The 13447-nt window shown below is 42.5% G+C and overlaps 1 protein-coding gene across 2 annotated transcripts in view; it reads right to left on the bottom strand.

Moving 5' to 3' along the window:
* SMYD2 (SET and MYND domain containing 2) overlaps positions 1-13447 on the bottom strand; it is a 132438-nt gene that overhangs the window by 79302 nt on the left and 39689 nt on the right. For both annotated transcript variants that reach the window (XM_029593211.1, XM_029593210.1), the window contains exons 3-5: positions 10684-10794; positions 4875-4935; positions 269-393 (exon numbers count right to left, since the gene is read on the bottom strand). In XM_029593211.1, the coding sequence (XP_029449071.1) occupies positions 269-393; positions 4875-4935; positions 10684-10794 (297 nt within the window). The remainder of the gene's footprint in view (positions 1-268; positions 394-4874; positions 4936-10683; positions 10795-13447) is intronic.

The following is a 13447-nucleotide window of genomic DNA, read 5'->3' on the forward strand; positions in this document are numbered from 1 at the left end:
TGTTGTGAGCGCAAACAGCAAGATCTGATTCCACCATCCCAAAGAGAAAGGATCTGTTATAACTGTATCCAAAATCTCCCAATACTGTGCGACAAAAAATATTCCCACTTATCTCGGGATTGGCAATACTGATTCTGAGCCTGTGATTAGCATCCATCGAGAAGACAGACAAAATTCTATAAGCGCAGAATTAAAGAAAATAAAATTCAACAAAAAAAAGCTATAGACCAAACACCGACCTCAACTGAATTTATTCAGATCTGCTTACCTGTGCAAAGAGAACTTCAAGAGCAGCATTGTCCGAGTATTGTAAGTGCTTAGAATAAAAGTGATGAAGGGCAGCAATGTCATTCTGGATCAGCTCTTTCTTTTCATTGTCTAGCTTATCTAGGTCTGCGGACAAATAAATGCATGGAGTTGAATTTCAATAAACCTGACACACACGAAAAAATAAACCAAACTAACCAAATCCTCACACATCAGATAGCTTCCGTGTTCAAGACAATTTTATTTTCTTAAGAATTTACAAGCAAAAGCAGACTAAACAAGGAGAAACATTCTAGCATAGCCAGGGGTAGAAAAAAATTTTGCATTCTAAGGAGCTAGGTTGTAAACTTACAACAAGAAATGTTTACAACCAGCTTGGGGGGGGTAACCAGCATGAAGAGGCAGTTGCTACCCTAAAACAACTCGGTGGCAGACTAGACCCTTCATGTGCCATTATTTCTTACACTATGTATGAACACAGAGACAAATGTAAGGCAACATAAAATCTCCATTTCAGTTCTCCAAACCTGCCTCTTATACGTGTATTATGGTTCTACATTAAGCACTTATCTGAATCGGATTACAGCCCAAAGCCAAGACTCGGAGGAAGTTTGGTATCCAATTCAAGCGCGTTTACATTTAGCGTCCTACTGTAGAGAGAACATGTGTCCAGATGGTGTTTCAGTCTGGGGTGAACACTGGAGAAATTTGGGAAAGTGCTAATTAAAAGGCGAATTTTTAAAAGACCCTACGTGCGCCAAAGCCGTTGGAAATGCCCAGAAGATGGGCCAGCGCTTGCTGTGCAGGTTTTATAAAGCACGCGGGTTCGCACGTATTTCCCGCTACGTGCACAAAACATTTTGTTTTGCAAAAAAGGGGGTGGGGAGCGGACACTCCTAGATTTCTCAATGAGATCTGTGCGCAAGTATTTACCACGCACCAGGGTCCCCCAGCGCGTAACTTTACTTCTGCTGTGCATGCGTGCAAGTCCTGAAACAATAAAATCTAAAGTTAGCCCCAACCCTTAAAACGCCGCTAAGTGGACATAAGGTAGGCTAATTAACAAGGGGGGGGGGGGGGGGGGGCGGGTTTAGGAAGTCCTATCCTTTACCTGGGTGACCAGCGAACGAACTGGGGAAACTGGTAATTGAGTCGGCGCGCGTAACTCCTAAAATCCCCCCCCCCCCCACTTATGCCCATCCATATAAAATCGTGCGCCGACGTACTCGCGTTCAGCCTGTTGTACACTACGTGCGCATATACTCGCGTGGGTTAAAAAAACGGCCGTGTCCGTTGGCACGAGCTGGCGTACGCACGTACACGCGCGGCTGTTTAAGAGTTACTGTCTTAGACTGCATTTCTGGATTGATATTGTATATGGTGAATCTATTAACATCACGAACTAGGAGTTATTTTATGGATGTGAGTGAGGGCTGTACATATGAAAGATGGTCAGGTTGTACAAATGGGGAATGCATGTCTTTTTAATTGGGATTTAAAATTAGTATGTGTTATGTTTGGCACATTATGAGTGCTAAAAATTGTATCCGGGTATTAAATATTTTTGTATGTCATGTTAGGCATTTTCTTGCTGTACAGATATTATAGTAAATTCTTTTTTTTATGATTGATGTTATAAAATTATACACCAACGTACAGGTAAACACGAATTCCAAATAGCAATACTATAAATAAGAAAGAGACTTTAAATATATTTTGGTCCCATAGATATATTCAAAGTCTCTTTCTCATTTATAGTATTGCTATTTGGAATTCGTGTTTACCTGTACTTTGGAATAATTCGATTTGCTTGATTGGGCTTTCTTTTCATAAAATTATATACTGCATACTTGGATCTATAATTGATATTAAAGTATCAAACAATATTTATATTCTTTTTGAATTGTTTTGTATTATATATGGTATTCCCCATGTGATGTTATCTATATTAAGCATAACAGTATGCAGGCTGAAGGGGGGAAATATATGGTGGTGGGGGGAGGGGGGGAGTGTACGTGCTTCCTCCTTTTGGATCCTCCTTTTGCACTCTCTTCACCTTCTCCCAGCCCTCTCAAGCCCACAGCAGAGCGGACCTGCTCACACACGCACAGACCCTCCTCTACTGTGCAGCTCAACTGACTGTACCCAGAGGATCGTGGTACGCTGGGAACTTCTGCCACTGCGTGCCTCGCAGACGCATGGCCATTAGAGAGATTCCACACTTGCAGGCAGTGGGTGCTCTCTTGCCAGTTTGGGAGGTTAGGAGAAGGGAGGATTATATTTTTGGCCTGCCTAACAACCATATTTTGTAACCCCCTGAGCATAACCCATCATATGAAGATCATCAACAGAGACTTGAGAGTGTTGGTGAGGAAAGAAGAACCAGATGGAGGAGGGGAAGGGAGCTCAGAGCAGAGTAGGAATTAACAGGCTTGTCCATGGGACATATTTTTCTGTCCCATCCCATCCCATGGCAATTTATGCCTGTCCCATCTCATCCCATCCCATGGGATTCCCATTACAATATTAATATGGAATACAGTTCAAATAAAATTATTAAATTTATGAAAGTTTACGTTTAGTGTCTACTAAATAGGACTACATGTACAAAGAGACATGCAAAACGACAAAATTTATTAACTTTATTAACTTTAACACTCAAAAGTATAATCTAAGTATGACAATTCAGTCTGGCAGTGTTACCGCTCGTTAAATTGAGAAAACCTAGACAGAGCCTTTAAAAAATCTAGGAAAACCTGAATTATTCTTTAGACTCGAAATCCTTCTCATAGCACCATGCAGTTACATAGATGATGAATGAATTCTATTTTGTTGCACTTACGCAACTGCAAATTTCAGCCTAAATTTATTTTACAATATCAAGTATCGACTACCATGGGAAATACAAATGTGTGCCGTCCCATCCCGTCCCATGGGATTCCCATGGGAATAACATTCCTATGGACAACACTGGGAATTAAATTATGACTACACGTGCAGATGGAGGGCTATCATGTTAATGTTATACCTGAGGAGTTCCATCCCGCATCACTGCAAACAATGAAGCTCATGTACTAAAATTTCCCTCTCGAGCGCTATTTAGGATTTTTTGCATGCTATTTTTCTACCCATACATGAGTCCAGTAAAAAAAAAAAAAAAAAAAAAGGTGTGTGTGTTTTCTATGCAAAATACCTCATTGTACTTATTTTGCAAAAAACGCCATGCAAAACACATTTCACAAATACTTTTACTATGCACTAATGTTTAATGAGATGCTTTGCATGATTTTGCATCACAACTCTTAATTTGAATAAAATTCCTCACATGAAAAAAGATGTTAAAAATTTTACTCTTTGTAAAGTCAAAAAAGTTTCACAAAGTTGGCTTTGTGCACGGCAACGGAAAACAGTGCATGCTATTTGATTTTTTTTTTTTTGCATGCTGTATTGACTTTATAAAATTTAATTCACAATAATACATCGGCCTCCTAGTGACTAATTTAAGGAAGCTTAAAATCAATGGACTGACTTCATTTAAAGCAGAACTAACTAGATAGGGGTGGCCAACTCTGGTCGTCGAGAGCCACAAAACAAGCCAGGTTTTAAGGATATCCACAACGAATATGCATGAGTTAGAGCTGCATGTACTGCCTCTACTGTATGCAAATCTATCTCATGCATATTTATTGTGCACTTAAGTTTGCTTTGAAAATTCAGGCAGAAGTCTGAGAGTACAATTTACCTGAAGAATCTACCTTGCACAGGCTACTGAAAATTATCTTCTTTATGTATCAGGCTGCTGCCTGAGTTGGCACAAGCCGCACCCAAATGTGCTTCGATTCATTATCAGAGCAGTGGATAAATAGGAGGAGTTTTCAAAAATTTGCAACACTAATCCCTTCAAGAAGGAAACAAAATCTGGAGCAAAAATATAGTCTTACTGATTTTCCTATAAATGAATTATCTAAAAACATGTCTCCTCTTATTGCTGTTTTCACCACACTATACAATTACATCATGGCTAACAGTCTATGAAGCTGTTGATCAAACAGCATTATTTTACCAAGGCTTCAATGGTAGCTCATCCTGTGGTCAAGGAGATGGTTAACCTCCCTGGAAAGAACCTTAACTTCCTCTTTCTTTAACTGACCACAGAAGGTCCCCACAATCAGAGATCAGATTACAGATACTAAACTGCATTCCAGAAAGTTCTGCAATATGTCCTCTAGCTGCTGTCAGCATGATGTTACTAGTTTGTCCCTGCTTTGAGGCATTCTAGTTTTCACTGCATGGCTTAATTCTGAAGCACTGTAATCCTGAAATTGTACTTGCCATGCCTGAAAAACATTAAGATGCCTTCTTCTTACAATTTAATCAAAATCATTACCGTAATAATGGTAGCATTCATAATTATTGTACAATATTAACTCACCTTCTCTTTACCAAGCTGCCACTTACATGACTTAACCAAAAATTCTGGAAATTCGTCTCCTATCGAACCAATTTTAGACAGGGATAATGCAGATTCTGCTGGCATGAGCCAACCATTTCTTTATCTCTGGAAGAGAAAGCGCTCCAGGCATGCAGAGCTGGTTTAAAATACTCACGGGACTCAAATTCCTTAACGGCTAGCAGTTTCTCGGAGGGCGTTCTCTCCGGATGCGTTTTCTAGGATTGACAAAGGAGAGAGACGTTTTTGAAGGCGGCAAGCGAGTTGCCATTTTTCTAAAATTAATCTATGAAAGCTTTTGCCACCTATCGGCAACATAGGCAAGGCCTGGATTTAGGCTCCAGCCATGCAGGCAGCTGCCTCTGGCACCAGAAAAAAAAAACCTTACAGCTGCCAAGAGTGTCACCACAGCTATCTAGATGCCTAAATCCAAATCTGCTGCCAGGTCGCTGTTTCTCTCTTCCTGTGTGGCACGGGCTCTCTGGCCGCAGCAAGGAAGATGAAGAGCTATCAGCACCGCGGGGCCTTGAACAGCCCTCTTGCAATGACAGATCCCGCGGTGCCCCGCCTACTCAAGTGGGTTTCTCTGGTAACAGGAAGCCCACGCAGGAGAAGAGGGCGGGGCATCGCGGGGTCCCTCAGTGCCAGAGGGCTGGCTGGGTGCTCAGGATTCTAGTTAGGTGACGCCCAGCGTTTGATGAGAATGCCCTTTTGGCCACCTCCAGCACACACCATTCGCCAATGCTCAGTGTCTGAAGAACACACTTTACCACACCTGACAACTCTAACCCTGATTAATTCAAGCAGTACAAGGCACGTCTCCCTAGCTGGCTGTGTATGCCCAGTAATCCAAAGAGCTTTGATTCAATTGGACAAATTTAGCATAAACAGCATGCCGCGTTCTCTCTGTAGCAAAGTAATGGCCTGACCTGGATTTGCAGATTTGCATACACAGACTACCATAATAATATTTTAAAATCTTATTTGCTTTGTTCTATGTACGCAGGAAATAAACTGCTCAGAGCAAGCAGGCAGGGCAAGCTTCACTTTGAGGACAGCGAATACACTTACTGCTGATAGAATGCAAAAGTAGTGCTCAGCTGTTGGCCTGAGGCCACTGCTTTGTAATCTTGGCCATTAAATACGGGTTTGCAGGTGGCCCAGCAGCTGAGGTTCAGGAGACTGTGTTTTGCATATTTAGCTTTCATATTGTATCTAGAGTCTTTTCTCCTACAAACTGCAGATTACAAATTCACCCATGATTTTTACTTATAATTAAATAGCTAATTTTGTTTCTGAATCACTAGGCTGTGCTTTAGATGCAAAAAACTAGGCTACATTTCAAGAGGCCATTTAAAAATTCTCCGTCTACACACACTACTGTCTTTGGCTATGTACACAAGCGGAGGAGAGAAATTATGTATCAGAATTAGTATTCCAGAAATGCACTCAGAACTTTTCATGGTTCTATAGGCTTTCTTCATCAATATTTGGGGCTAACTCAAGAATTCCACTAAAGACTTGCCAGAGATGGCTCAAGCTATACTAGTTACTGCAGAGCCTCCCTCTGGCCCATTTTCCTCATTTGATTGTCCTTCCCCCAGGTTAGCCTTGTCGTCCTCTCCTGGCTTCCTCCCTCCCATTAGCCTTCCCCCTTCTGCACAATGGCATTTCCTCTTTACTGTGGCCTGGAGAAAGAGGTCTGCCCTGGGCTGCAGATGCTCGGGCTGCTTTGAGGGGGGGGTTAATCGGGCAAGAGGCAGACAGACAGTTTCTCCTTTTCGGCATGGTCCAGCGGTGGGGACAGCTCTGGGCCGCAGCAGCAGCCTGTCCCACTCACAAAGCCTTTATGCTTTTTGCAATTAGTGAGCTTGCGAGTGGGAGCCTTCAGCATTCTTCAGGACACAAATCAAAGAAAACCATTTCTAAAATCTTTCCACTATGCCCTTGCTCTCTGGAACAGTTACAGTAAAAGAGCTGAATGCCACTGAAATGCCAACACTACCATTTGGGCTTAATTCACCCTTACTCAAGCCTTAAAAAAAAAAAAATTTACATTCAAAAGACATCGGCTACTTTGGAAGAATAAAAATATTCCTATACTATGTTTGAAAAAACTGGCAGGAATTCCATGTATGTCAGAAAAGCTGAATAAATCCCTTTTATTTTGTATTTTAAGCTAATCCCCACTCTCCAGAGCACATTACAATGTACACAAGTCTCATTAACCTGTTTTGGATATTTGGTCATTTTATGGATGTCAACGATATCTGAAATAATCAGAAGACATGCATATACCATGCTTATACATAACATCAGTTTGAAGTGCAGGCAAGAAGTTAAACATAAAATGTCCAAAATTCAATCCTTACTCAACCGTAGAACCTTATTTAAACACTTATTTATTTTATTTCTTTCAAAGAACTTCTATGTCGCTAATTCATAGTTATAGGCAACCCTGCTCCACAAGAAAGAATATGGAAAAACAAAAAGCAGCACTGAATAGACGCATGCTGCTCCTTAATCTGGACGATAATTTCTCTGATCTTCTCTCTGAATAGACTGTCGCCCGAACACGGGACATCAGCCAACTTTTCATGAATATCCTCATGCAGGTTGCTGGCTCTCAAACCAGCCTATCCAGCACGTTCCAACTGCTGTTGCAGATGATCCTGCCGCAGTATTGAATGATTCGTACACTTATCGAAAGAGATGGCACTCTCACTCTTCTGCTTCTACTAGGGCCTGCCGATAGCCTTCATACTCCCTGTTGAGACTCCATCAGAGACTTCAGTTTATTGATGCAGTCGTATAAGTAATGCATCATGGATAGCTGGGTTGGCTGCAATGCGGGCATTGAGCATCAAGCTCTGGAAAACCATCTTACCAAAATTGTCCAACAGACTTGGGTCCTTACCCGAGGGCAGGAACTGTTAGAAAAAACTGTGTCTTTTTAGTCCACTTCAACGATCACTGACTGGTGCAATAGTTGAACTACCCTAAACACTGGAGATTGCTGGACTCTTATATTTAAGGTCCAGCTTCCAGAATTCTTGGGGGCAAAAGACTGATTGCCTTACCAAACTTGTCCAGGAATTTAGAGTACAAGAGGTCTTCTAGTGAAGATGAATACTCTGGCAAGTTAGTTAAAGGGTTTGAAGGGATCCTTGTACACCCTTCTTCTGAACCCAGAGATGAAGGGACACTAGCCTCGACTCAGAGGAAGATGATGGCGATTGGAGCAGAGTCTTCGGTCATCTCTTGAGGGAAATTCTCCTCGGGCACACTCCAGATGGTGGTGTCCTATGCTCCTTCCTCATACTGGCAAGATTCCTCCACAGAGCAGGATGGTAGACTCGACTGATGAGGGCTAGTTCCTGCCACTGGGGGAGCTCCGAGGCATGGAAGCAAGGGGGACCCCCGTCATGTGGGAACAAATCCGTCGTTTTGGACAGGAGAGGTTGAATGGTGCCCTCCTTTTCACTGGCAGCCAACAACGTAAAGAAAGCCTTCACCAATTCAGCCATTGGTCTATAGATGTTATGTCCTTTTATCTGGAGCTGGGGAACAGACATCCTTTTCTGAAATCAAAATAGTGCAATTCTCCTGAGAAGCATGTATTGGCCTCCAGGAAAAGACTCCCTCCTGGATTAACTGTACATTGATAGCCAGAGACCAGAGGCACAATGGAGCACATCGGGTGTGGAGTCTCTGGAAGAAGCCCACAAGTAGAAGGAAGAGGAGCTCCAGAAGAACTGGGATCTGGACCGAGGTGGCAAGTCAGAGACAAGGGCACCAATATGGAGGGAAGTAACAGTAAGGCATCTCCTTCTGGTATCCCCAATATCCGTTCTTGCATTGAGTGTGTTGATGGTGCTAGGGACTGGTGCATTGACGGCTCTACAGGGTGATGTGTCAATGGCACCAAGGCAATGCAATGCATCAACAAGGCATGCTTTGGTGCTGATTTTTACTTTGTCAATGCTGACTGCATCACCATCTCCAATGCATAATGTTTTTTTCCTTCGGCAATGATGAGCTCCGCAAAGAGAAGGAATCAGCACACCGGGAACACAAAGGAGCTTGTGGTCTACTGTGCTTGATGCTTCTGTGTCTTGCTTGACCCCTGAACAACAATAGATCCAGACTTGACTAACACTAGTAAAGCACATTGATCAGTCAGTGGTCCAGGAAGGGAAATACAAGAACCCCTAGTTTTATAAATAAGCCACGATGACAGCTAGGCAGTAAGTGAAAACCTGCAGAACAGATGCATGGCAATAAGTGGTACTGGAAGTACAGTGCTTCTATCACAAATCTGGAGATATACCTCCTGTGAATTGAGGTCTGTGTGGATGTAGACCTTAAGTGTGCTCCGCAAAATCTTATGAAAAATACATCTGTAAAACGTATATCTCAGAGTGGTGAAGACGCAGAGATGCAAGGCAAAGGAAAGCCACAGTATAAGACATCTCTTATGCATTGTATCACATTTTTGCTAAAGGAATGTCTGAAGAAGGCTAGTGCTGCAGACTGTAGAAAAGGTATTTAGAAATACTGAAATGTACCAAGGCCAGTGCCTGCATCCCATCTTAATTCTAGGCTCATTTTACACATTGACAGTGCATATATATATATACATATATTTATTTTTTTTTAAATCATTTATATTCCATGACATCTAACATATTCAAACGCAGATTACAATAAAGCATTCACAAAGTATAAAACACAAATATTACACTGATTAGATTTATAAACTACGCAAAACTCTTTAAAAGTATGTTAAAGATCAAAATTATGTTAAGGGTCAGTAGTGAGTTTGTTTGTGGCTTCTGGGCACAATTTACAAGAAATCACATGACTTACAAGAATCCAATCTCATTAGCATATATAAGATAAAATTATAATACCGACCAATTAAGAAAATATGTTAACTAAGTAGCTAACTCACTGGTGTACAAATTTGAAGTGGAGACCTATTTAACCTATTTTATCATTAACGTTCTTTGAACCTATTCTTGAATTGCCTTTGCTGGTAACTACACTCTCCTGGGATACCCCATTTCCTTACATAAAGATTTTTCTCTTTCAGCTGCCGGGGTTAAACATTTATTTTCAGATCACAACAGACCTCCTTGAGAGACAGCAAGCATAGCCAGTTCCCTCTGTTTAAGCATAAAAGAAGAACAGCACCAGACTACTGGTGATTCACCTTATCTTCGGACAGTTGGAGCTTTGTGGCAGCATCAGTGAATCTTCTGAAAAGCTCTGGTCCCAAGACTAAATTTGTTTTGGGCTGTGGGCTCCAGGAGAAGAATAAAAAGCACGTGTGTGGGTTATTAATTCATGATGAGCCAATCCACGCACGGTTGGGTTGTATGTGAGTTTCTATGATGGTTTCACTTTCTACATGCTCCCCCCCCCCCCCCCCCAATTTTTTTTTTTTTGTTACAGCTGAAACATGTTTTAGACCACCCCAAATAAACTCATTTTACTATAGTTGCTATACAGCAAAAGCCGAACGTCTCAAGACATTTACTATCCATACCCAAAAAAATGAGAGCAATGAATTGAGACCCTGGTGACCTGATTTAAGTTGCTCAGGCTTCTATTCTGCAAAATCCTTGAGCAGTGCAGATGTTCAAATGTATGGAGATATTTGACCAGCTGAATTATTCTGCATCTATTTTGTCCCCACTATCTGCAAGGAATTGTAGTTTCAATTCTAAGAAAAACAGTCTGAGCATGCAATGGGAGAAAAACTAGGCCTGGATCAGCATATCCCAAAAACATGGGAGCCACTTAATTACCCATTCTCAGAATTGACATATACATGCATATTTTTAGCTTGCAAGGAAGCGAGAGATGATAAATAAAAGTTAAGAGGGTCCAAAATACATTTTAGTTGGCTTTGTTTTTAAAGAACAGAATGGTGCTTGGGATTAAGTCATGCTTTCTCTCACCTGTTTGGCCAGAATCCTTGCAGTTAGTCTCACAGTCTCGGAGGGATTCCAATTTTGTCCAAAAGTACACATGGCAGAACATTCTAGCTTGTGCATTGGCCAATCTCCTTTCTAGAAGGATGGAAAAACACAGCCAATAAACTGAAGATAAAAGGAAGCAGTTAATCCCACTAGAACTTTGGGGTCATAGAAAATATGTTTCCTTCTCAAACAGAAGATGACACACTGGGATGCTGAACAAGGGCACTGGGTAAAAACACAAAAAGAGAAAAAAAAAAATCCTACATTCTCTTATCCCAGGCAAGGAAAGGTCAAACCTTTCAATTCTGAATGGCTAGCAACAACAATGCCTAATCGCTGCAGACATTCACGTTGAGTAAATAGGCTACATTTTCCAAAGCAAAAGAAAACATTTCCATTTATATATATTTGCAAACATTTTTCTTTCAAGTAGTATCTTTCTCTACCCTAAACCTCCAGCACTAACAAAAAAAAACAAAACAAAAAAAAAAACTACACTTGCTTACTCTTTGCATATGGCAAATTTAATTTAATAAGGCCTCCAAAATATCCATGACTATAAGCCACTTATTTCCACAACACAGACTTTTCTACTGTTTGTGCAATCATCCTTTCTCTGACTAAAACCACAATTCTCCAGGGATTCTTACAAAACAGACTGCTGAAAACCTGGGTGATTTAATATGGAAGTTAGACCACCAAATAAGCTGCCCGTGTTTAGTGTGCGAGTTGTGCACAGCAGCAGAGTGAGCGCTTTCCTTCACTCTCAAATTCGAACAAGGGTACTTTTACCCATGCATGTCGGGACGCACTTCTGTGGGCACTGCCTTAAAAAAAGTGCCCACCCTAACAGCAGACGCACCTTCGCATGGGGCAATAATCAAAACAAAACTCCCTGTGCAGTTTTACTTTAATCATGTTGGCAAACCCAGCGGGCAAATATTACCTGTGGGCAGTTTGTTCCAGTTAAGTACCTAGGCCAGTCCAGACTCCTGGGTTTTGCACCGCTGCCAGCAGATGGAGACAGATAAAGTTTTATTGAAACAGATATATAACCAAGGGTGCCACCTGCAGTCCCCTCAGTATTTTTCTGTCTCCAGCAGATGCAGATAGTGCAAAACCTCCAGTCAAAAACTAAATAAAGAAATAAAGAATAGAAGGAGAGAAGAGATAGTGGATTTCAAGTGGAGCCTCCCGGGGAGTTGTTTAAGGTCCTGGTGGGGCTATCCTGCCGGGTCGAGGCGGTTGACCCATTCTTAGCTCGCTCCAAGTACCGTGGGGCTGACATCTGGTGCTCCAGATCCCTCAGCTCGCACGAGGCAGTGGTGTGACCAGCTGGTGCTCCTGTCCTTTCCTCACGGACGCAGGGAAGTATTTGTTTTGTTTTTTTCTTCCCTTGTTCATCTTGTCTGGCTTAAGTTTTGAAAAGAAAAAAAAAAGAAGGAAGGTTCTTTCCCAGCCAGGGAGCGCAGCGTAAGTCGGGGCCAGCACTTGGTTTTTTTCTTGTGCTGCTGAATCTTGGTTCCAGCCTCCAGCATCAGAGCGTGATCGGGGACTATACCGGGCCTGCAAGGGGGGGGTTGTGCTTTCAGAGGGCAGAGCGCGTCGGCAGGGCCCTCCTCCTCCTCCTCAAGATTCCTCTTGCTTCTTCGTCGCTTCAGCTGCGCCCGGGACGTCTGTCCCCAGCATGAAGGGGGCGGCGGACATTTTTAACTTTGTCACGCGGTCGGCTGTGGCTTCAAGGGGGTAGGAGCCTATGCCGCCATGCCCGTCCCTGGCTCCTGACAGGGGTCAGGAGGATTTGGAGAAGGAGGATTTCCCTCTAGATGCTGGGCCCCCAGGAGTTGGTTTCTCCCAGGAACAGGATTCAGATGACTCCCAAGTGTTTTCTTCTGAATTTGCTCTGCTGATGCACAAAGCATCCGCAGGACATGGATCTTCATGGGCTTGTTCCCTGGTCTAAAGCCCGGGAAAAGGAGAGTCTTCCTAAGAGATAGCCGAGGGGGTTCGGTGGCTCTCGGGTTCCAGTGATCTGCAGGGCGACTCGGATGATTTGGAGGCTCCAGAGGAGGTCCCTGGGAAAGACATACTACAGGATGCGCCAGATTTGGTTGAGGACCTCTTCAGAAATCATGCTCTTGAAACAGAGTTCCCCTCAAGTATTGACCAAATATTAAGCAAAAGAGATAAAACTGTCTATTTTTACTGATCAGAAATTTAAAGAAGGCTTTGTGGAAGTAATTTTGTCACATTGCACATAAATTAGCCGGCAAGTACTTGCCAGGTACTTGTAGCCTGGATTGGCCACTGTTGGATACAGGACCCTGGGCTTGAAGGACCCTTGGTCTGACCCAGTATGGCATCTTCTTATGTTCTTATGGCAAACATGCACATTCGTTCTGCCCATTTTCAAAGTGGACTTAGGCGCATAAGATCCGCTTTGAAAATGATCCTAGCAAAGTTACGCACACACACAGTTACACCTGCTAGTTGACGTGCATACTTTTCCTAAGAGAATTTACATGCATACTCTTTAAAATAAAAAATAGACACAAGTCCTAACCCCACCCACACTCCAGCCCTTGAAATGCCTCTCCCCTATGCGCATATGCTGTGCATCTCATTACATGCGTATCAGTCACCCAGTTTTCTAAAGGGCCATTTCTGATGGTAAAGCACTACTTTACTCACAAAAGTCCCTTTGAAGATTATCCTCCCTATGCTTCCCACTTTTACAAATGGT

Source organism: Rhinatrema bivittatum, chromosome 3 (assembly GCF_901001135.1).
Source record: "Rhinatrema bivittatum chromosome 3, aRhiBiv1.1, whole genome shotgun sequence".
NCBI lineage: Eukaryota > Metazoa > Chordata > Amphibia > Gymnophiona > Rhinatrematidae > Rhinatrema > Rhinatrema bivittatum.